The 25,259-nt window shown below is 45.7% G+C and overlaps 1 protein-coding gene across 1 annotated transcript in view; it reads left to right on the top strand.

Annotated features, from left to right (window-relative positions):
* Nucleotides 1–599: 599 nt before the first annotated feature.
* NRDC (nardilysin convertase) overlaps nt 600–25,259 on the top strand; it is a 128,794-nt gene continuing 104,134 nt past the window's right edge. Inside the window, exons 1-6 of the mRNA XM_033916700.1 lie at nt 600–1,081; nt 6,771–7,032; nt 9,816–9,897; nt 11,789–11,942; nt 16,148–16,221; nt 24,147–24,242. Of these exons, the coding sequence (XP_033772591.1) occupies nt 810–1,081; nt 6,771–7,032; nt 9,816–9,897; nt 11,789–11,942; nt 16,148–16,221; nt 24,147–24,242 (940 nt within the window). The 5' untranslated portion in view covers nt 600–809. The remainder of the gene's footprint in view (nt 1,082–6,770; nt 7,033–9,815; nt 9,898–11,788; nt 11,943–16,147; nt 16,222–24,146; nt 24,243–25,259) is intronic.

Consider the following 25,259-nt stretch of genomic DNA (forward strand, 5'->3'; position numbering starts at 1 on the left):
TGGTGGAGGATGGGCTGGGGAGGGCTTCAATGGCTGGGAGGGTGTAGATGGGCTGGAGTAAGTCTTAACAGAGATTTCGGCAGTTGGAACCCAAGCACAGTACCGGGTAAAGCTTTGGATTCTCGCCCAGAAATAGCTAAGAAGAAAAATAAAAAAAATTGAAATTGAATCGGGTTGGGCAGACTGGATGGACCATTGGGGTTTTTATCTGCCGTCATCTACTATGTTACCATGAAACAATATCAAAACAAGTCTATTCATAAAAAAATGGCTAAAGTAATAATTGTTAATTCCTCAATCAAAACTGTTTATACTGACTGAGGAGCAGGTGAGTGCGAATGATTCTTGCGCACATTTTGCAGCATGAACAGCGGTATCGTATGGGGGGGGGGGTAAAGATTAACCAAATGGCTACTTGTTTAAAGTGCGATTAATAGAGGAACAGAGCCCAAAGCTTTTCCCTGAGCCCCCGCGAGCCAAGCTCTCCCGGAGCAGTCTCTCCGGAACACCCAAGCCCGTCCCTCGCGACGTCACGCCGTGGCGTCACAAAGCTCGCGCCAGGCTCACAGCGCTTCCGCCCAGGAGGCTGCGCCCTCACACGGGACCCAAGCCGGCTGAGCGAAAGCCTTCTGAGTGGCTCGCGCAGGAGCCACGTGGGCAGACGTCCTCCTCCGGTTGGCTGGCCGGGAGGCGGCAGGGGCGGAGTCGCTGTCCCCGCGGCTTCCAGTGGGGCTGGTTGAGTCGCGTCAGCTGCCGTCGGTAGGGTGGCCGAAGGGCGGCGGGGATGTGTCTTCTCTCCGCCTCGGTGAATGTTTAGGAGCGCCGCTGCGTGGTTCCTGTGTAACCAGGTCGGGAACCGAAGGGCTACCTTCTTCCTCTGCCACTCGTGCGCGCGTACCGCCGAAATGCCCGAAAGGAACAAGGCTCAGAGCGTGAGCAGCAGCGGCGCGTTGGCCGCGCGGGCCCCCGCGCCGGAGGAAGCGGTGGGCGCCGAAGCGGGGGAGCGGGGAGCCGGGGACATCGGGCCCGAGGCCGGCGACGCGGATATTGTCAAGTCTCCCAGCGACCCTAAGCGCTACAGGTAAGCGCGCGCGCGAGAGAGGGGGGCGGGGCGCCCGCGAGGACAGCTTTGGCGGCGGCGGCGGCGGCCCCGCGTTTAATTATTATAACATTTTATTGAAGGAATCAAATAAATATACAATAATATGATACAAAAAGATATTCATTACAATTAGATTTGCAAACACATTTTATCATTCCTCCAAAATATATTTTAATATATCAAAACTATTTTTTCCTATATCCCCTTTATTACTTTATATATATTAAAATCATCATTCCTATTTCCCTCCCTACCCTAGAATGAAAGGTGACATAAAATACCAAATAAATAAAAATATATATAAAAAAAAACAAAAAACATTTATTTAAATTTAATATAAAGTATTAAGAATCATACTTCTTGCTTTCCAGGATAATTTTTGTATATAAGGATCCCAGATTTTTAAACGACTTGGCTTGAATGTTGTGGGAGGAGAAGGTGGGGAGGGTCCCATGGCGCTTCGCTCAGGCTTTGCTTGCTACGTCCTTCCTTAGCACAAATGGGAGACCAGTAACGTCGTTTTAGTCTCGGGGTGATCTGGGCTCCTGATATTTATTTATTGGCATTTGTTTGAAACGCCCAAGGCGGTGTTCAGCAAGTTAAAAAAAAAAAAAAAAATCAGATCCTCCGTTTGTGTCGCGTTAGGATATGATAAATCTTGTACTGTAACTATGGCAGATTTAACCTGTAAGTGTATATTGGTATTGGATCCCTAGTATGTGTCAAGTTAGGATAAAAACTTGTATTGCAATAACTTGCACTCTAACTATGGCAAATTGTAACTTGTTAAAGGTATGTTATGTATAGAAACATGGTAGCAGATAAAGGCCAAATGGCCTATCTAGTCTGCCCACCCACAGTAACCTAGTGTCCCGCAAACTTTGTCGAACCGCGGCACACTAAATGTAGTGGCCGCGGCTTGAGGCATCTGGAAGTGTACAGATGTCGATGTGATCATGTTACGTACATGTGTAACATCATCTCATCGACATCCACGCATGCGCAAAAGCCCTCCAGACCCTGAGCCGCCAGTGGGGGGAGGGGAGGGAGGGAAGACGGGAAGACGCCCGGAAAGACGGAGCGGTGCTGGCGCCGGCTGATTGCCTACAGGATGTGCCTCTTGCTGCGAGGGGCATGTCCTTAACGCAGTCAGTTGGCGCTGGCGCCTCTCCTCTTCCCCAGCGTCTCGCAGCACAGAGTTTGCGATACACTGCTGTAACCCATTCTGAGCTTTTTGGGGAGAACAGGCCAGAAAATGTATTAAATAAATTTCCCTATCAGTCCCGGTAGGCTTACAATCTAGCTGTTGTATCTTGGACAATGGAGGATTAGGTGACTTGCCCAGGGTCACTCAATTCTCTGATTCAACTTGAAATCTCAGGGTGCTAACCACTAGGCCACTCCTCCACTCTCAAAGGATGAAGAAGCTAAAGATTAGGACTAGAGAATGACACGGTGGATGTTATCTGTGGCTAGCCGTGAGAAGCCAAGGGTAACCCGCTAAAGCAGTGGAGGGGGAAAGGCGCTCACCAAGGTATGGGGACAAGGCTATCCACTGGCCCGTGAAGCGGTGAATGGCCTTGTCTCCTCAGTTAAGGGAGGGAATGTGCGCAGCTCCCTCCCTCCTTCCTACCCACCCACCTGAATCTATCTATCTACCTCCCTCCCCCTACCTTTGCGGCATGTTTTAAGGTTTCAGACTTGTTGAAAGCTGCCGGAGCGTACGTGCAGTCGTGTGCGTGTGTGGGCAGTAGCTTCTCCTCTGATGCAACTTCCGGTTGTGTCAGAGGAGAAGCTTCCGCCCACACATGCACGCGACTGCAAAAACACTCTGGCGGCTTTTAACAAGTCTGAAACCTTAAAACGCGCCGAGAAGGTAAGGGGAAGGAGATGCACGAACCACTCGAGGGGTGCCAAAGGGCAGTGAGGTGGCAAGAGGGGGGGAGTGATGACGACGAACCCTGCCTTACAGTGAGTATGGGGGGATTTGAAGTGCGCATGCGCACTTCTACCTGCCACGGACATACGGATCATGGAACACGCAGATAGGAGTGTGTGTGCGCGCTTAGGGTTTTATTATTATAGGTTAACAATACATAATGATAACCACAAAATTAAAAAAACACAAAGCACACTGTACACAGAGAAAATAGACAAATATAGTGCAAAATACAGACAGCAGATTTAAATTCTCAAAATTGACACAGTTTGATCACTAAATTGAAAATAAAATCATTTTCCCTACCTTTGGTTATTTTATTAGTCTTTGGTTGCATTTCCTTCCGACTGTGCATCCAAGATTTATTTCTTTCTGCCTCCTGCATGCTTCATCTCCTCTGGACCTCATTCCTTTCCCCAACCAACATCTCTCTCTCTCCATGAGTCCAGCTTTTCTTCTTCTCTCCTCCAGCCCCATTGGTAACATGTCTCCCTCTCTCTCTCATTGTCCATCTGTCCTTCTCTCATTCCCTCCCTTGATGCAAAGGATGGAGTGAGGAAAGAGAGAGAGATCGATCCAGGATGCATCTCTCCCACACTCTCTACTGCCACATCCAACATTTCTCCCTTTCTCATCCTCCGGATCATGTGCAGCATCTTTCACCATTGCCCATGCCCAACATTTCTTCCTATATCACCCCTCTCCAGCACCTGCCTCATCTCTCCCTCCATTTCCTCCACCACTATGTCCAACATTTCTCCCCCTTGCACCCTTTTCAATCTGTCCCGCTGTTCCCTCTCCAACAGATTTTGGTATCATCCACAAAGAGGCAAATCTTACCAGACAGCCCTGCAATAATATTTATAAAAATGTTAAAAAGAACAGGCCCAAGAACAGAACCTTGAGGCACACCATTAGTAACATCCCTTTCCTCAGAGCGATCTACATTGATCACTACCCTCCGTTGCCTTCCACTCAACCAGTTCTTGACCCAGCTCATCACTTTGGGACCCATCCTGAGAGTATTCAGTTTATTTATTAGGTGTTTGTGTGGAACACTGTCAAAGGCTTCGCTAAAATCTAAATACACCACATCTATCCAATTCTCTGGTCACCCAGTCAACGAAATTGATCAGATTTGTCTGACAAGACCTACCTATAGTGAATCCATGTTGCTTTTGGTCCTGTAATCCACCGGATTCCAGAAACTTCACCGTTCTCTGTTTTAAAAGTGGTTCCATTAATTTGCTTATCACAGAAGTCAGACTTACTAGCCTGTAATCCCCCTACTTTTTCCTTACTTTCTCGGACCACATCCGCCCTTCTCCATTCCTCTGGTACCACTCCTGACTGGAGAGGTGGTGGTCTAATTTTGCTGCTTGAGTGGCAACTAGGCCGTTGTACATTTTTTTGCATTGTATGCCTTTGATTGGGAGGTGAGTAAAGGGTGCCTGGATGTGTTGTTTTGGGTTAGGCCAGGGGTAGGTAATTCTGGTCCTCCAGAGCCGGAGCCAGGTCAGGTTTTCAGGATATCCACAATAAATATGCATGAGATAGATTTGCATCTCAAGGAGGCAGCGCATGCAAATCCATCTCATACATATTGTGGATATCCTGAAAACCTGACCTGGTTTTGGCTCTCGAGGGTCAGAATTGCCTACCCCTGGGTTAGGCAATCGTTCAGGTAGTTTGGTCCATCACCATTTAGGGCTTTGAATAGTGTGCAGTAGAATTTGACAAGTATATGTGCTTGTACTTTGAACCAGTGTGTGTCTAGGTATGCGGTGGTAATATGGTTGTATTTTTTCAGCGAGTATATCAGTCTGAGAGCTGTATTTTGCACTGTTTGTAATTGTTTTATCATGATGATGGGGCATGGTAGGTATAGGATGTTGCAATAATCTAGAAGTTCCAAGATTAAGGAGTCTGAATTGATTTCTGTCAAAGTATTTTCAGATTTGTCTTAGGTTGCGCATGACTCCGAAGGATTTCTGCACTGTTTTGTTTATTTGGAGTTGCATGGTACAGCCTTTGTCTATCATCACTCCTACCATGTTTCCCCAAAAATAAGACGTACCTCGAAAATAAGCCCTAGCATGATTTTTGGGTAGGTCTTAATATAAGCCCTACCTGAAAAATAAACCCTAGTCGGGATTTGCCGGCAGTGCATCCCCCTGCATCCTCCACGCAGCCATCCTTCCTTCCCATCCAAATTGCCGACCGCGAACAAGCCCTACATACCGGTACATCATCAGTGACACAACAGAGGGAATTCACTGGCGGTCAAGGCTGAAGTAGCCTGTTTAGAGTGCTGCCAGCCCGACACTGATTTGGAGGGAGGTACCGGTATGTAGGGCTTGCTCGCGGGGGAAAGATGGGAGGGTCAGGGGGATCGGCTGCATGGTGGGGGGTACTCAAGGGTTCTGCACAAGGGATGGGAGGGAGGGAAGGATAGAAGCTGGGCAAGGGTTCTGCTGCATGGGGGATGGGAGGAAGGGAAGGAAGGATAGAAGCTGGGCAAGGGTTCTGCTGCACAAGGGATGGGAGGAAGGGAAGGAAGGATAGAAGCTGGGCAAGGGTTCTGCTGGGATGGGAGGGAGGGGAGGAAAGATGCTGCACATATGTGGGAGAGAAAGGAAAGAAGAAGAATTGGGGTGAAGGAGAGGAAGGGGGAGATGATCATGTACATACTCTGAAAATAAGACCTAGTGTGTTTTTTGGTGCCAAAATTAATATAAGATACTGTCTTATTTTCAGGGAAACACGGTAGTACTTTTAGGTTGGGTTGCGTGGGGTATGTGACAGTTTATTTCAAAGTTTGTTATGATTGGGGTTTCGTTGTTTTTTTTTTTTTTTTTTGAGAAGTAGGAATTTAGTTTTCTCTTGGTTTAGCTTTAGTTTGTGGTCTTTCATCCATTGTGGCACTTTCTCTAATGTTTTGCGTAGTGTGTCTTTTGTGATGGGGGTAGGTTGGTCGAAAGGAAGGAGGAGGATGATGTCATCTGCGTAGCTGTATGATGTTATGCCTAGTTTATCCAAGCAAGTACCAAGCGAGGCTATGAAGAGAGATTGAAGAGTGTTGGAGATAATGGAGAACAGGGGTTGGTCCAGGATTCTGATTTTTCTTTGTTTTTACTCTGTAGCTCCTGGTTTGTAGGAATCCTTGAAACCATGAGTGAACCCTAACTGTAATTCCTGTTGCTTCCAATGTCATGATCTACCAGATCAAATGCTGCAATGAGGTCGAGTTGTATGACTAGCATTTTTTTGCCTTTGCCTAGGTGCTGTCGGGCTGTGTCCTAGAGGAAAGCTAGAAGTGACTGTGCTGTAGTCGGTCCTGAAGCCTGATTTTGAGGGGTGGAGGAAGTTGTGGTTTTTTTAGGTAGTCGATGAGATGTTTTGCTACAAGGCCTTCCATAAGCTTGACATATAACCGTATTGACACTATAGGTTTGTAGTTGGATGGTTGATCTGTCGCACGCTTTTAGTCTTTCAAAATGGGGGTGATGATGATTTCATTGAGATCTTGTGGGAATAGGCCCTCTGTAAGCATGCAGCTAATCCATTGCATGAGGTGGGTGTGGAGTTTCAAGCTGGAGGTATGGGGGCAGTGGTTGAGGTGGCTGACCGGATGGAGTACAATTCCTATACTAACACACATTAAAAGACTTTGTCATTTGATCTTATTTTCTGATGGCCATTGTAATGAAAGATTTTTGTTTTATGCAGGTACATCAAGCTTGAAAATGGATTAAGAGCGCTACTCATTTCAGACATAAAGAGCTTAAATGGTAAACATTCTGGAACCTCAGATGAGGAGGAAGAATCTGGGGAAGATGATGAAGAATATGACGATGACGACTCTGATGGCGATTCTGAAGATGAGGATGATGACGATGACAGTGAGGAAGGCGGGGATGATGATTCAGAGGACAATGATTTGGAGGATAACGCTTATTCAAGAAAGAAGAGAGTTCGCATAGAGAAACAGGTATGAGTAACGACATTCTTCTCACTCTAAAACCCACTATGCACAATGAAATGTGCATAAATAATGCTAAAAAAAAAAACCTCTGGCAGGTTCTAAATATTGTAGTGAGAAATATATACTTTACCCCCTCCTTTTTTTTTTTCTGGCCGGGGCGTTAACAGCTCCGACGCTCATAGAATTCCTACTATGCTAAAAAAACATGCTGTGATTTTGTAAGAGGGGGGGGGGTTAGTCTCCATGGCACTCTTTTTCAAAAGAGAACAATATCTTAAAAGTGTGTTGTGGAGGGGAGGGGCTGACGAGTGCAGGGTTGGAGCAGAGCCTGGGGATCTGACTAGCTTGCTAAGTGATATATGGTGACTAAATGGTTGCTGAGGTGGCAAAGGCTTGCTAAGGAAAACTCTCAAAAACTTGTCAGATACTTTTTTACTGGACTAGCAAATGCATTGCCTACAATTTGGTTGTTGATTTATCCAAGTGGACTAAAACTGCAATTGCAGTTCTCTGCTACTTACTTATTTTATTTCATAAAATTGAATATACTGTTTTACAACCAGATATATCAATCCAATTTATCAATCAGGCACTCATAAAAACAATACGAGAAACAATTGGAGGAGGGGTATTTGTCTTTTTTTTCATAGTCTTTTGGAAGAAACAGTTGTGTAATACGAACACAATAGGAGAAGATTGCAGACCCATCCTGTTTTCTCAACTAAGTAAAAAACTGACAGGGCAGGAGGGAGGGGGATTCTTTGTCATAAATTGATTTTTGAATATTTATAATTGGGATGGGTGAGAAGATATCATTATTCAGAATAGAGAGGATATTTATGATAATATATGTTTGTGTTATACGGAATGATAATTGTTTGGGTGGATGGGGGGGGAGGAGGATTATGAACATGAGAAAGATGAATGTGCTTTTATTGTATTACTATGAGTTGCATTGGTTGTATTGCACTGTTGTAGTTTTGAAAATTAATAAACAATTTAAAAAAAACTGCCAAAACAGCCAAGTTTTAAGCAACTTCTTAAATGCAAGAACTTGTTATGCAAGGTTCAAAGATAAAGTATTCCACAGCTTAACAGCAGCTACACTAAATTTGCCAGCACTTACAAATTATGTAAATGGTGGATGTTGTAAGCCTGCCTGCACAAGAGCAGCTAATTAGAGACTCCTGTTCAAACTCTTTTCTCTTTAGAGAGATGGTTTTGACTACAAGAGGGGTAAGCAAGGCTTCATCTTTCTCCTCCCCAAACACTTCCTCAAACTCCCAAGTTCAATCCTGAAGTTAACTGGATACACACATGCTGTGAAAGACTGCCCAATACATGCTCTTTTAAATCTCTATATGCTGGCACGTAGAAATAAGGCCTTTTTCTTATGTATAATGTATATATGAATCACATTATATTCTTTTCAACCCAATGGATGTTGGAATAAAATTACACATTGAGTCAAGAATATCTGTTTTGGAGGCAACATAACTTTCTGAGCATTTAACAGAACTAGACTAATGGCCTTTTTATTAAGCTGAATAGTGTGGACTGGCGCAGTAACTGCACTGAAGCTCATAAGAATTGAATGGGTTTTGGTGCATTTGCCGCAAGGCAGTTGCTATCGTAACTTGATAAAAGGCTCTAAATTTGTCATGGAGAAAAGATCGTGAAAAGACACATTTAGTTAAAAAATGGCCCAGATCAGAAATAAGATCCTGGGACAATTGGTATAGTTTGTACATTATAGAAATGTTGATTATAGTTGAACATAATAGTTAAGAAATTACTTCTGTCAAATTGCTTTCACCTCTTCTGTACTCTTCAGTGACAGGCTGACACAGGGATTAGAAACAATTCCATGTGGCATGCTTTCCCTACCACACATTCTTCTGTACTCCTGTCGCTGATGGATTGCCTGTGGTTTTTATTTCTTTTTCTGTGTTGTAGATTTTACTGTAAAACCTACTGACTGAACCATTTTGCTTTCTTAATAGTTGTTTATTGTACTTTCAAGTGTAGAACAGTAGTACCTTTTGGGAAAACTAAATCTTATCTTTTGAAATCTGTGGTTTGATATCTTATCACATTTAGGAGGGAAGTTATCAATGTAGGTTATTACTAACCTGGGTTATTAATAACTACCGTAGTTTCACCCGTATAACGTGCACCCGTGTAAAACGCGCACACGGGTATAGCGCGCGGGAAAAATAAATTTATGTAAATAAATTAATATATAGCGCGCACACACGCGTATACCGCGCATGCTGCTCATTGAATTAAAAACTCGTTCTGCCCCCCTTGAAGTCCTGTCCCCCCTTAAAGGTCTGCCTGTCCCCCCTTGAAGTCTTGTCCCCCTTAAAGGTCTGCATGTCCCCCCTTGAAGTCTTGTCCCCCTTAAAGGTCTGCCTGTCCCCCCTTGAAGTCCTGTCCCCACCCTGAAAGCCTGATGCCCCACCCCGAAGGACCGCTGGCCCCCCCACCCCGAAGGACCGCTGGCACCCCCACCCTGAAGGACCACTCGCACCCCCCCCCCGACGTCCGATTCATCCCCAAGCCCACCCCGCACCGTTTGCGGTGGAGAAGCATCCTACCGTGGTTTCGCGATGCCAGTGAGCCCTGCTGCTTCCTCTGCCGGTGGACCCGCCCCTTCTCTGAGCCCTGCGCTGCTTCCTCTGCCGCGGTCCCGCCGCCCTTTCTACCAACTTTGGATGTCTAGCGCTATATGTCCAAACCAAATTTAGATGTATGTTTTGAAAATGCCCCCTTTGTGTTTATTGCAGTCAGCAGCTGCCCTCTGTGTTGGAGTTGGAAGTTTCAGTGATCCCGATGACCTCCCTGGATTGGCACACTTCTTAGAGCATAGTGAGTATTAAGTACTTATTATGAAACTGTTAAGTAGGTTAAAACATCAAAGAAGCATGGGATGAACACAGAGGATCTAGAATCAGAAAATAATATTAAATATTGAACTAAGGCCAGTTATGGGCAGACTTGCACTGTCTGTGTCTGTATATGGCCGTTTGGGGGAGGATGGGCTCTTCAATGGCTCTGAGGGTATAGATGAGCTGGAGTAGGTTTTGACAGAGATTTCGGCAGTTGGAACCCAAGCACAGTATCGGGTAGAGCTTTGGATTCTTGCCCAGAAATAGCTAAGAAGAAAAAATTTTAAAAATTTAAATTGAATCAGGTTGGGCAGACTGGTTGGACCATTCGGGTCTTTATTTGCCGTCATCTACTATGTTACTATGTAAGTGACCTAACTCATGTCTTGATATTCTGCAGTCTGATGCTTTGGGACTCAGGTTCTGTGCTTAAATGTTTTATTGCTGATATAATATCTGGATAAATATGAAGCTTCATGATCTTGTTTAATTGAATCCTTAATTTTTTTTTAAATTGCTTGCTTTTTTTTTTCTTGTCAAAGAAGAGGAAGAACCATTTAGCTTTTTAACAAATATTAGGTTTTAGTAATATATGAGAGGTGCCTATGCCTACATTTAAAAAAAAAAAAAGTATATGTTTATAAAATGGACACCTAGACCAATCCCCATTTGAGCACAAATGCTGTCTCAAAATGACACCTGCTCCAAGGCAGGCAAAACTTTTGTGCACGGTACCATATGATAAAGTGCTTTTTGTCAGCATGCCAGCTTGTGTGTGTACACACACATGCAGTTTTCTAACATACAACATGCTTGTCATACGGAAGGCTCGCAACAATCTGTATGATTTTTCATGCAAAGATAGTATAATGTGGGTAGGAGGAAAAGGATAAGATTTGGTTTAACCTTATTAGACGAAGCACTGCTCTTTCCAGTGGTTATTAATTCTGTTTGTATGGTGAACCTTGAATTATTCTGTAATTTGGAAAGTCTTACTTTCCAAGTGGACTAGAATACAGGGCTGCAGAGTCAGAGTCAGTAAAAATGTACTGACACCGATTCCAGCTTCAAAATAAAAACGTATTAAATTTACCATATATTATGTTGTACCTTTTAGATCTTTGTCCTAGATCTAATGTACTGGTAAGTTGCAAGTTATATTTATCAGTTCTTTAGCTCTAGACAAAGGGGTGTGTGTGCATATAAAATCTCCCCAAAAATTTAAATTCTAATATTAGGAGGAAGTCAGTCCCACAGTAGAAAAATAGAGAAGTTGGAGTCGAAGGTTTGATATAACAACTCCAACCGCACTGCTAGAATATCTAATTAGTTAAAAACTTAAGGGCTTCTTTTATGAAGGTGCGCTAGTGTTTTTAGTGCACGCACGTTATCCGAAAAACTACTGCTTGCTCAAGAGGAGTCAGTAGCGGCTAGCGCGCACGGCATTTTAGTGCACGCTATTCCGCGTCTAAGGCCCTAACATGCCTTCGTAAAAGAAGCCCTAAGTGTATTATTTTTTTATATAACTCACAGAATGTTATTATGGTGGTTACATGGATAAAAATAAGAAAAATGATTTCTGTTGTATCTAAAATGCTCCAGAAGTTATTTTGAGCATGGGAGCTATACTGGGGATTCTGCTAACTCTTTACCTGTACAGTTGTAGTGTGAAACTCCTACAGAACTCTTTACAGCCTGTCCAAACTAAGGATCAGAAGCTTTGAACCTCTAGACCAGGTCTTCTGTTTGACTGTACACTGTATTTTAACCTCAAGTATGTTGAGAGAATTTAAAAAAGTACGACTTTTTCTGTTCTTATTTTGAGTGCAGTTTGTGTTTTGTTACTCACTTCTTCTGATGCTCTCTTTCAGTGGTTTTCATGGGGAGTGAGAAGTACCCGGATGAAAATGGATTTGATGCCTTTCTGAAGAAACATGGTGGTAGTGATAATGCTTCAACAGATTGTGAACGAACAATATTTCAATTTGATGTCCAAAGGAAATATTTCAAAGAGGCACTTGATAGGTAATGAATTAATTGTAGTCTAAGTATCGGGTTAGCCTGGTAGTTTACTCTGTTGAATTTTAACCTTAATCAGAACAGGTCTCTCCACTTGTCTATGGAGCCATGAGTTTTCATGCACAAATATAAGGGCTTTTTCATCTCCCTTCTAACACAGACCAACCATTGCAGAGGTCAAGGATCAAAACCATGATTACCTCCAGAACTCTATCTTTTATTGAACAGTGCAATAAAAAGTACAATCAGCCATCCAACATTCAATGTGTTCAAGTTTAACCACATCCTTTTAACTTCCAGCTCACCTTCCATAACAAAATATCTTTATACAGAAGCAAGCTGAACATAGACAACTGCACGAAGAAATTCTTGACCAAGATGAGAAGCTTATCTCACTAATAATCTCTCATGATATCAACCAGTTATCTAATACCATACCCTTGTATACTTATACCTGCCCCCTCCCCCAAGGTTGGCCCCAGAAAGGACTCTGAGTAGGCTTTAGAGGTCAAAACTGTTAATTACCTCCAGAATTCTAATTTGGACCCTGAATGTGGCCACCAGGTGTCATAACTAACTGTTAACTTTATTATCAGGAAGATACTTTACTGGTTGTATTGATATCTACCTGAGCTCAGCTGGAACATATGTACCAATTTGCTTTCTATCGTCTAGTGTCCCTGTTGTGTATCTCCTTGCCATAAAAGATCTGTCTTGCACTCTTTTTTTTTTTTCTTGTCAAACAGTATTTTTGGAATGAGTAAACAAGTGATTCACATCTACCCTTTCCACTCAACTCAGTATTTTATAGACCCATAAGAACATAAGAAATGCCATCTCCGGATCAGACCTTCGGTCCATCAAGTCCGGCGATCCGCACACGCGGAGGCCCTGCCAGGTGTACACCTGTCGTAATTTATAGTCCACCATATCCTTACATGCCTCTCTTAAGGAGATATGCATCTAGTTTGCTCTTGAAGCCTAGGACGGTCGATTCCGCAATAATCTCATCTGGGAGGGCATTCCAGGTGTCAACCACTCTCTGAGTGAAGCAGAACTTCCTGACATTAGTCCTGAACCTGTCCCCCCTTAGCTTCATTACATGTCCTCTAGTCCGTGTCAAATTGGACAACGTAAATAATCTTCTCTGCTCTATTTTGTCGATTCCTTTCAGTATTTTGAAGGTCTCGATCATATCCCCACGCAGTCTCCTTTTCTCAAGGGAGAATAATCCTAGTGTTATAAGTCTGTCCTCGTATTCCAGTTTTTCCATACCCTTCACCAGTTTTGTTGCTCGTCTCTGCACCCTCTCCAGCAGTTTTATATCCTTCTTTAGGTAGGGAGACCAATGTTGGACGCAGTATTCCAAGTGTGGTCTGACCATTGCCCTATAAAGCGGCATTATAACTTTCTCCGATCTACTCGAGATTCCTTTCTTTATCATGCCCAACATTCTATTTGCCTTCTTTGCCGCTGCCGCGCATTGTGCCGACGGCTTCAGGGTCCTATCTATCAGTACACCCAGGTCCTTTTCTTGTTCACTCTTCCCCAGAGTTGCACCTGACATTGTATACTCGTATTCCTTATTCTTATTTCCTAAATGCATTACCTTGCATTTCTCCACATTGAACTTCATCTGCCATTTCTCCGCCCATGTTTCTAACCGACACAAGTCGCTCTGGAGTTTCTCTCTATCCTCATGCGATCTGATCGCCCGGCATAGTTTTGTATCGTCTGCAAACTTGATGATCTCACTGGATGTTCCTTCCTCCAGATCATTGATATAAATATTAAAAAGGATCGGCCCAAGTACCGAGCCCTGGGGTACACCACTAGTCACTTTCTCCCAGTCGGAGAACTTCCCATTTATGCCCACTCTCTGCTTTCGGTTTTCCAGCCATTTGCCTATCCATCTTTGTATATCCCCCTCTATGCCATGGCTTTGTAGTTTCCTGAGAAGTCTTTCATGTGGAACTTTGTCGAACGCTTTCTGGAAGTCCAAGTATATTATGTCCACCGGCTTCCCACTATCAATTTGCTCGTTCACGGTCTCAAAAAATTGGAGTAAATTCGTCAAACATGATTTCCCTTTCCTGAATCCGTGTTGACTGGGTTTCATCAAGTCGTGTGCGTCCAAGTGCCGGACCATGCTATCCTTGATCAGTGCTTCAACCATCTTGCCGGGGACAGACGTAAGACTCACAGGTCTATAGTTGCCCGGTTCCCCTCTTGATCCTTTTTTGAAAATTGGGGTGACGTTCGCTATCCTCCAGTCGTCCGGTATCTGTCCAGTTCTGATTGTCAGGTTTGCAAGTTTTTGCAATAACTCTCCGATTTCAACCTTCAATTCCTTTAAGACTCTCGGGTGAATTCCATCCGGTCCAGGGGATTTGTCACTTTTAAGTTTGTCGATCTGATAGTATATCTGGTCTAAGTCCACTTCAACTGTGGTGAGGCTGTCTTCTATTTCTCCTGCAAACACTTTCTCCGCTTCAGGTATTGTTGAGGTGTCCTCCTTCGTAAAGACTCATGAGTCGTCTCTTCTTCAAGCTGAGGAGCCTTAGCTTTTCCTCAAAGGGAAGTCATCCCATCCCTTTTATCATTTTTGTCACCCTTCTCTGTACTTTTTCTAATTCCGCGATATGTTTTTTTGAGATATGGTGACCAGAACTGCACACAGTAGTCGAGATACGGTCGTACCATAGAGCAATACAAGGGCATTATAACATTTTCATCTTTGTTTTCCATTCCTTTCCTGATAATTCTTAACATTCTATTTGCTTTCTTATTCGCTGCCGCACATTGAACTGAGGGTTTCAATGTATCTTCAACAATGACACCTAGATCTTTTTCCTGGGCAGTGACTCCAAACATAGAACCCAGTATCATGTAGCTGTGGTTCGGGCTCCTCTTTCCTATATGCATCACTTGCTCACATTAAATGCCATCTGCCATTTTGACACCCAGTCTTTCACATCGTCTTACAATTCTTCACAATCCTCTTGCGATTTAACAACTTTGAACAACTTTGTGTCATCAGCAGATTTAGTTTCAAACAATTTTATTGATGACAACTGATTTCCATGAAACAGTAAACATGTCTTCCAGAGGATAATGCAGCCAAGTTCTCCATCATAGTTGATATGAAAGTAACCCATAGTCACCAATTTTTTTGAGACCACCATGCTGGGATTCAAGGGCAAGTTGGATGCACACCTTCTTGCAAAACAGGGTCTTCATCAGGGAACACTTAGCTTAGCCTCTGCGTGTGCAGGTTGCCGGACTAGATGGACCTAAGGTCTGATTTGGTGAAGGCACTTCTTATGTTCTTATTATTATACCTACCCCTTCTCACTAGTTATTCCCATCTCTAGATCATTGATAAATATATTAAAAATCAGCAGTCTCGGCACAGAGACCCCTGGGGAACTCTACTATTTACCCTTTTCCATTGAGAATATTGACTGTTCTCTGTCTTTCAACCAGTTCTTAATCCATAATAGGATATAACCCCCTATTCCATGACTCTCTGATTTCCTCAGAAGTCTTTCATGAGGTACTTTGTCAAATGCCTTTTGAAAATCTAAATACACAATATCAAACGGCTCACCTTTTATCCACATATTCATTCACCTCTTCAAAGAAATGCAGTAGATTAGTGTGGAAAGATTTCCCTTGACTAAATCCACATTGGCTTTCCCTCATTAATCCATGCTCATGTATATGTTCTGTTATTTTGTTCTTTATAATATTCTCTACCATTTTGCCTGGCATGGAATGTTGCAACTATTTATGTTTCTGCCAGGTACATGTGACTTGAATTTGCCACTCAGCATATTAATATAGCTGTAAAGTTTCATATTGAAATTCCAAGCTGTTGCTGAGAAAACAGCAAAACAAAACCTCTAGGGCAGGGGTAGGGAACTCCGGTCCTCGAGAGCCGTATTCCAGTTGGGTTTTCAGGATTTCCCCAATGAAGCAGTGCATGCAAATAGATCTCATGCATATTCATTGGGGAAATCCTGAAAACCCGACTGGAATACGACTCTCGAGGACCGGAGTTCCCTACCCCTGCTCTAGGGGGTTACTTGCTTTTTGCCTCACCCTGTATTTATTTACTTTCTGACCTTTTAGTAAAACAGTTAATTCTGAATTATGATGTAATCATTCCTAAAGCTGTTTAGAAAAATTACTATTCTCTCTTGTTACAGATGGGCGCAGTTTTTTATTTCTCCATTAATGATCAGGGATGCGATTGACCGGGAAGTGGAGGCTGTGGATAGTGGTAAGGACGGTGTTGAATTCTCTTGCAGGATTATTCTGCTATTAATAACTTTCTGTTCTAAATTATTCAGTGTGCAAAACCTCCCTATTGCATTGGATATGGAAGAATTGATTATTAGCTCTCTAGACATCAATTCTAATTGTTAAGGACTGTCCTAGAATGTGGTTTTTTAAAAAAAATTTCCTCCAGTTTTTCTGTATCTTTGTGGTAATTTATTTCTCTCCTCATTGCTGAAATTTTAAAAACCTATTCTGCAGTAGTAAGGGAAAGCGAATAGGGGAAGTATTATGTGTGTGTTGTACTTTACCTTGTAAAAGGTGGATTATAAATAAATCAAAAGATTTGATATACTATCTTTCTGTGGTTACAAGCAAAGCAGTTTATGGACTCGTACAGGTGCTTATTTTGTATCTGAAACAATAGAGGGTTAATTGACCTACAGAGTGGTTATGGTGGTTTGGCTTCTTTCCTTTTTATTATTTTGTTTTATTTTATTTTTAAGCAATTTTAATAAAGATTTCAAGAATATCCTTGATTCAGAAAACATAGGTAATCACCTTTAAAAATATGAAGAGACATAAGAATTCAGTAAAATAAAATACAAAACACACTCCTTATATAACAAAGAAGAAATGGTAAATTGTCCTTTCTCTAGCTTTAGTCCACTAAAAATGAGGAGGTAAGGCACAATTCTGGTGGAAATTTTTAAGGAAACATAAAGCACATATCCTTATATTATGGAATGCCAGCTGCAGCAAGGGAGAAAAGTTGGCTTAGAGTCCAAAAAGGAAGCTAAGGGCCTCTTCTTTCAAACTGCGCTGCTCCCGATGCTTATAGGAACTCTGTGAACATCGGGAGTAGCGCGGGCCATTCTGAGCAGCTAGTGCAGTTTGATAGAAGAGGTCCTAAGTATACAGGTTCAATATATATTGAACTGAATGTTGATCCAAAATATTCTTTTTCTTTAATTTTAATTTGCACTGGTGCAGATTCCCTCTTAACATTTTTGCAATGAATTAACAATGAGTTTCTCCAAATATTTCATTTTTCTACTGTAGTAAAAGCTTTTTTTTTTTTGTCTATTAAGGTGCTTTATTGTTCATCAGGTTTCTCAGTGTAATTAAACTCATTGGTGCTTTGTCTTCAGCTCTGATGTATTGTTTTCCAAAATGGAGGTGAACATAACCTAGCCCATCAAAACTTTTGCATTTCTTTCTTTTGCCAGAAGTGGAACTGGTTTGGGATATTCTGACGCCTGTTGTTCCTATCTGGTGTCTTAGTATGGTTCAGGCAAGAAGTGTCATGAGAATGAATATTCTAAGAACTGCTGTGGCTCCTCTCTTGGTTGATGGTATTTTCATGCAGAAAGTGGAAGTGTAGACCAAACCTCAGTTAGAAAGAAACTGGCTTTGTTTTTCTCCTCCTTTAGGTGCATAAGTTTCAAGATAGGGATTTTTTTTTTGTATCCAGTTTTTTATTATCATTCCTAAAAATATCAAGGGCCGATATTTAGTTAGTATGGTGACTGGATTAAGATAAATGATAGCTGTGCATTTGTTTGATCTGTATATTCAGTATAATCTGTATAGGTAGCAGTGCTGTATGTATATTTGAAGGAAAAAAAATATCTATAGTGATATAAAAAAGCAGCAATAATGCATTTCTGTACCAAGACAGGGAGCCAACTCTGAAGTAACTGAAATGGTAATTTATAAAAGCCCATTTCTAAACTGTCTAATGCAACTCCTGGGACATAACTATGAGCCAACAATGGCCTACTTGAACGTGTAATTATGACCTAAATAACTGTACTGATCTACCTGTACTAGCAACTCTATTGAATGTCCGTGTCAGATTGTCCATTTTAACTTCCTGGGTAATGACCCGACCTTTTGTAATGTAATCCAACCTTGAACAAAATAGGTAAAGGCGGACTAGAAAACCTGATTAACATAACATCTATTTCTTTAGCACTCTCCAGACCAGTAGAGGTTAACTTTACGATTGGGTATATATCTAATCATGACCAGCAGGTGGAGACTGAAAACAAAACTTTGGGACAGTATATCCTAGCCCCTCCTCTCTATTTCCCTCAGTCTTCTTTCAGTCTCCAGCAGGTGTTGAGTGATCTGTACCCATCTCCCTTGGTAGGGCTGTTGGAATTTGTTTAGAGGTTTATTGTCCCTGTTTTTAGCCGGACGGAGCTTGGACGGACTCTGTTTGGGGGTTCGTCCGACCTCGGGGGTGTCAAACCCGGCGGGTCACGAGCGGGGTCCCTCCCCCCACTTCCTCCACCTCCCCATATTTTTTTAGAGGAGCCTCAGCAGTAAGCCTTGCCCCCTAAATCAAGCAAGGCATATTGCTTCGAGAGCCTGTGGAGTCTGTTCTGTGTAAAAAAAAAAAAAAAAAAAAAAAAAATCCTGAGGTAGTGCTGGTCTGGAGGGTTGTATCCCTTTAAGAAAACTGTATTTTACTGTATTTTTTCAACTAACCGGCACTTTTTTACAGCTAGGTCGCGTATGGAGCAATGAGCACTTCTAAAGGGAAAAAGTGCTCATTGTGCTCCAGACGCGAGGCACTCGCGGCCGGCCTGTGCAAGCGGTGTTCAGGCCGGTGCGGTGGAGGAGCTCCGTCGGCAGCGGCTGCAGGCGCCCAGAGCTCCCCGCCGATGGTGCCTCGCGAGTCGGCAGGGAACGGTGGAGAAGCCCGGTCTTCTCCGTCCGCCCACGGAGGGATTCCCCGAGCCGCCGACGGTCGGGTTTTAGAGGATTCCCTCTCAGCTGATATTTTGACAGCTGATGCCGGCTTGCCTGTTTTAGCGGCTGAGACTATTCAGGTCTCTCAGCCGCTGCAGGCTATGGAGGGAGCTGTTTTGGCGGGAAAGACGCCATCTTCTCTGTCTGGCCCCTCCATTTTGTCTTCCACCTCAGGTGACCTTCCCCCTGTTTTGGCTAAGCAGGGGCAGGTTTCTGCTGGGTCCCCTGCTGTGGCAGGGAGTCCCTTGGGACCCTCGGGGGGTTTTTCCCCTGATTTTTTCTTTTCATTATGCAAAGCCTATTTTCAGGCGGCTGGGGGTCCCGGTTGCGCCCAGGGGGTCTCGGGGGGTGGGGTTTCCTCCGCGCTCCCTGCGGCTTTGCCTCTCTCGTCTGACGTGACGTCCCCTCCGCCGCCTCTCTTGTCCAAGCGTCCGCGGGTGTCGTGGGACGAGGATTTGTGGTCGGAGGAACGTGTCGGTCTGGAGGAGGACCTGGACCCTTCTGAGGAATTCCAGGACCCTCTGGAGGGGACGGAAGCTGGCGGCGGGTTGTCGGGTTTCCCGTTCTCCAGTGACGAGGCGTCCGTGGTGCGCCTTTTTCAGAGAGATGAGCTGCCTGACCTTATTCAACAGGTTTCTTCGGCTTTGCGTTTTGAGGACGCGCCGCCGGAGACTTCGCGTGTGGGGGACCCTCTGTTACGAGGGATCCGTTCCGTTTCCCGCTCTTTTCCTATGCATCAGGATATTCGGGATATTATTCTTGAGCAGTGGAAAACGCCGGAGACGCCGTTTCGGCTGGCGCGCAGCATGGCTCGCCTGTATCCCATTCCTGAAGGGGATCGGGCTACGTTAGCTTCGCCAGTCGTGGATGCGGTGGTCTCGGCTATTTCCAAGCGGCATACCGTGCCTGTTGAGGGCGGTTCTGCCTTGCGGGACTCTGAGGAGCGCAAATTGGAGACCATCCTTAAGCAAAATTTTCAAGTCTCTGCCTTTGGGGTCCAGGCGGCTATTTGTGGGGGACTAGTCGCTCGCGCCGTGTTTCGGTGGGCGGAGCGGGTCTTGGATCGCGAGTCTGACGACTGGTCTCTGGTGGATCAGGAGGTAGCGAAGATTGAGATGGCTGCCTCATTCCTCTCGGATGCTCTGTATGACTTGGTGCGGATCTCGGCTAAGTCCATGGCTTTTGGCGTGGCCGCAAGGCGTGTGTTGTGGCTGCGCGCTTGGGCGGCGGATGCTGCGTCCAAAGCTAAGCTTACTAAATTTCCCTTTCGGGGGTCGTTTTTATTTGGAGAGGACTTGGATAAGTTGATTCAGACTCTGTCGGACTCGAAAGTTCCCCGTTTGCCGGAGGACCGTGCCCGCCCGGCGTCTCGGGGTGGTGCGGCCCGGGGGCGTTTGCGGGAATTTCGCAAGTATCGCCCTGGGCGTGGGGCTGCTTCTTTCCAGTCTCCGGGGTTTTCCCGGGGTCGGTTCTTCCAGCGCATGCAGCCCTTTCGGGGGGCCCGTCGGGGGGCAGGGAACCCCTCCGCCGGTTCCCCCGCTTCCCGTCCTGCACAATGACGCCTTGCCAGCGCCCCCCTTGGTTCCGGTGGGGGCCCGGCTGCGCGACTTTTTTCCCAAATGGGCCGAGATCACGTCCGATCAGTGGGTCCTGGAGGTGGTGCGGGACGGTTATGCCCTGGAGTTCGCCCGCTCCCTGCCGGATTTTTTCCTCGCTTCTCCGTGTCAGACTCCGGGGAAGACGCAGGCTTTTCGCCAGACCCTTCAGCGCTTGCTAGATCTCAGGGCAGTAGTTCCAGTGCCCCCCCCGGAGTGGGGCACGGGCAGGTACTCCATTTACTTTGTGGTGCCCAAGAAGGAGGGGACTTTTCGGCCCATCCTCGATTTGAAAGGGGTCAACAGGGCTCTCAAGGTTCCCTCTTTCCGTATGGAAACGCTGCGGTCGGTCATTCTGGCGGTTCAGCCGGGGGAGTTTCTCACTTCTCTCGATCTGACGGAGGCCTACTTGCATGTTCCTATTCGGGCCTCTCATCAGCGTTTCCTGCGCTTTGCGATCTTGGGTCGGCACTATCAGTTCTGTGCGCTTCCCTTTGGGCTGGCCACGGCTCCCCGGACGTTCACCAAGGTGATGGTGGTCGTCGCGGCAGCCTTGCGGTCGGAGGGCATCCTGGTACACCCCTACCTGGACGACTGGTTAATTCGGGCCAAGTCGTTGCAGGAAAGCTCCCGGGTTACGGCTCGGGTGGTGGAGTTTCTCCGGTCGCTGGGCTGGGTGGTCAACCTTTCCAAGAGTCGGTTGGTTCCGGCTCAGCGTCTGGAGTACCTCGGGGTGCTGTTCGACACCTCCTTGGGGAAGGTCTTCCTCCCAGAGGCCCGGGTGAGCAAATTGCAGTCTCAGATTCGCCTGCTTTTGGCGTCCCGGTGTCCTCGGGCGCGAGATTTCCTCCAGGTCCTGGGGTCGATGGCGGCGTCCCTGGACGTGGTGAGGTGGGCGCGGGCCCACATGCGTCCTCTCCAGTATGCTCTGCTCCGGAGGTGGTCTCCCCAGAGGCACGGGATGGATGTTCCGGTTCCCCTGCGAGGCTTGGCGCGCTGCAGTCTGCGTTGGTGGCTCCGGACCCCTCACCTAGTTCAGGGGGTGGGTCTGGATCTTCAGCAGTGGACGGTGCTCCTTACGGATGCGAGTCTCCTGGGTTGGGGGGCCCAGTGTCTGGGTCACTCAGCTCAGGGAACCTGGTCCACGGAGGAGGCCTCCTGGTCGATCAACGTGTTGGAGACCAGGGCGGTCCGGCTGGCGCTGTTGGCTTTCCACTCCCTTTTGTTGGGCAAGTCGGTCAGAGTCCTGTCGGACAATGCCACGGCGGTGGCTTATGTCAATCGTCAGGGGGGCACCAAGAGCACTCTGGTGGCGCAGGAGGCGGCTCGGCTCATGGTTTGGGCGGAGTCGCATCTTCTGGACCTCTCGGCCTCTCACATTGCCGGGGTAGAAAACGTTCAGGCGGATTTCCTCAGTCGTCACTTCTTGGATCCGGGAGAGTGGTGTCTCGGCGCCGAGGCGTTTCAGTTGCTAGTGCGTGCTTGGGGGCAGCCCCTGATGGATCTGATGGCTACAAGTGGCAACGCCAAAGTACCCCGCTTCTTCAGTCGTCGCAGGGACGGTCTGGCCGAGGGTCTGGATGCTCTGGTCCAACCGTGGCCAACGGAGGGGCTGTTGTATGTGTTCCCTCCTTGGCCATTAGTGGGCAGAGTGCTGCTTCGCATTGTTCGCCATCCGGGGCTGGTGGTCTTGGTGGCTCCGGATTGGCCTCGTCGTCCGTGGTATGCGGATCTGGTGAGGCATCTGGTGGCGGATCCTCTTCCTCTGCCTCTCGAGTGCGATCTTCTGACGCAGGGTCCCATTCCCATGTTCGACCCGTCTCCCTTTTGTCTTACGGCTTGGCTCTTGAAAGGGGCCGCCTGAGTAAGAAGGGATATTCCGACAAGGTGATCTCTACACTTTTGGGGTCCCGGAGGCTTTCTACCTCTCGGGCTTATGTACGGGTTTGGCGTCTTTTTGAGGAATGGTGCCGAGCGCGGGGAGTGGTCTCCTTTCGCGCTTCTCTGCCTAACATTCTAGAGTTTTTGCAGGATGGCCTGGATAGGGGCCTGGCCTGGTCTTCTCTTCGGGTTCATCTGGCGGCCCTGTCGGCTTTTCGGGGGCTGGTGACAGGTCAGCGGTTGTCAGCCATTCCTGATGTGATTCGCTTTCTTAGGGCGGCCAAGTTGATCAGGCCTCCCATAAGGCCCTCGATTCCCTCTTGGGATCTCAATCTGGTTCTTTCTGTTCTAGTGCGCCCTCCTTTCGAGCCGTTGGATGGCTGTTCGTTGAAGGACCTTACGCTGAAGTCGGTCTTTTTGGTGGCCATTACTTCCGCTAGACGGGTGTCTGAGCTACAGGCTTTCTCTTGTAGGGCTCCCTTCCTGGAGTTTTCGAAGGAGCGGGTTGTTTTGCGGCCTGTTCCTTCCTTTCTGCCGAAGGTAGTTTCTCCTTTTCATGTCAATCAATCGGTGGTCCTCCCGGTCTTGGGTAGTCGGGAGGGTTCTTCTGAGCAACGACAGCTGCGCAAGTTGGATGTCGGTCGGGTCCTCCATGCTTATGTGCAGCGGACCCGGGATTTTCGGAGCTCCGATCATCTCTTTGTGCTTCTGGCGGGTCCTCGTCGGGGGGCTGGCGCTTCTAAGGCTACTATTGCGCGTTGGATCAAGGAGATGATTGCTTCCGCTTATCTTCTGAGTCAGAAGCCGGTTCCGGAGTTTCTCAAGGCTCATTCCACTAGGGGTCAGGCGGCTTCTTGGGCTGAGTCGTCGCTCGTGCCTCCGGTGGATATTTGTAAGGCTGCGGTTTGGTCCTCCTTGCATTCATTTGTTCGGCATTATCGGGTAGATGTTCAGGCGCGTCGGGACGCGGTGTTCGGTGAGCGTGTTCTGGTATCGGCCCTTCGGGGGTCCCGCCCGTGAGAGGGACTGCTTTGGTACGTCCCAATCGTAAAGTTAACCTCTACTGGTCTGGAGAGTGCTAAAGAAGGAGAAATTAGGTTCTTACCTGCTAATTTACTTTCTTTTAGCTTCTCCAGACCAGTAGAGGTCCCCACCCTGTCTGTTGTTGTTGTTGTTGGGGCTGTTGCGCGGGCAGTTTTTGGTTTTTGCTGCGGGTTCTAGTATTTTTCTAGGGCCGGGGAGAATTGAAGAACAGCGGCTGTGGCTCGGCTGGCTTAGCTGGCGAGCTGTGGGGACCTTATTCCTTCGGGAATTTCTCCTCTGCATTTTCCAACAGCATTTTTGGGTATGTTATTTGTTACTCCTTTCGGAGTATTGTTTTTTCTCTCTGTTGTTTTCCAGTTCTTGGTTCTGCTTGGCTATTCGGCAGACTGAGGGAAATAGAGAGGAGGGGCTAGGATATACTGTCCCAAAGTTTTGTTTTCAGTCTCCACCTGCTGGTCATGATTAGATATATACCCAATCGTAAAGTTAACCTCTACTGGTCTGGAGAAGCTAAAAGAAAGTAAATTAGCAGGTAAGAACCTAATTTCTCCTTTTTTGGTATGATTTATATACAAGTTGTGTGTGTGTATTTTCTCTTTTTAATCATACTTTTACATATGTTAGATTCTAACTTAGAAATCTCTTTCAGAGTACCAGCTAGCAATCCCCTCTGATGCAAACCGGAAAGAAATGCTCTTTGGAAGCCTTGCCAAACCTGGCCATCCTATGGGAAAGTTCTTTTGGGGTGAGTACTGTCTATGCTGTTTGCCATTGTGGGGAGGGGGAAGGAAGAAAGGATCAGAGAAGTTGAGACTTGAGTGTACATGCTTATTTGCCCTTCTTTTATCTGTGACTAGGGTTTCAAAGTATGTTGCAAAAGTTGTCTCACTCCTGTGCATTTTTTACATTCTGTTGTTTAAAAAAAGAGTGCACTTCTCCCTCCGTATTCGTGGTTTCAGCATTCGCAGTTTTGATTATTCACAGTTTTTAGCTTGCTGGCTCCTTCCCCTCCACCATTACCTCAGCTTGCATAGAGAAATCGCTGATTCCAAGCATTTTCTTCACCATGTTTTGCCTCTCCTTCAGGAACAGGCAAGGTATCCCACCATGTTATTCACGGTTTCACCATATTCATGATGGCTTTTAATAGAAAACGGCAAATAACGTATGGAAAAGGTATTCAAGGGTCTGTTAATTCCCTATCACAGCGAATACAGAGGGAAAAGTGTACATTAAAATAGGTGTTTGTTTCACTGATATACACAACATTCTCTGTACTTTCAATATAAAAGAATATTCTAGAAATATATAAAAAAAGTAATTCCTTAACATCTAGACCAGACCAGGCCAGAACCTAAGGGTTATACCTGTTGACCAGCAGATGGAAATAGAGAACAAGAGCTGTGAGTTCTGTCCTATTAGGGCATGTGCAGCCTTAGCTCTTCGGTAGTTCTCTGTTTCCAGCAGCTAGTGATAGTCTAACTGTGCTGCTTCCAAACTGTTGGAATAACTTCTGAGCTAGTTGGAGAATTGTGTCTCACTTGAGAATTTTAAGCTATATTATATTAATAATAAAAATAAATACAAAAGAGAAGAATAGAAGAACTATTATGGTAGATCAGGAAGGACTCGGAATTCTGAGTCTGAGTATCTCTACCCACCAACCCCAACTGGTTGAAATGGGAGAAATGGTGTATATAAAGAGAAAAAATTTGTTAATCGAGAGAGCCAGTGAGCCAGTGCTTTCAGGGAGATTTTTTTT

The sequence above is a fragment of the Geotrypetes seraphini genome, chromosome 12 (assembly GCF_902459505.1).
Source record: "Geotrypetes seraphini chromosome 12, aGeoSer1.1, whole genome shotgun sequence".
In the NCBI taxonomy this organism is placed as follows: domain Eukaryota; kingdom Metazoa; phylum Chordata; class Amphibia; order Gymnophiona; family Dermophiidae; genus Geotrypetes; species Geotrypetes seraphini.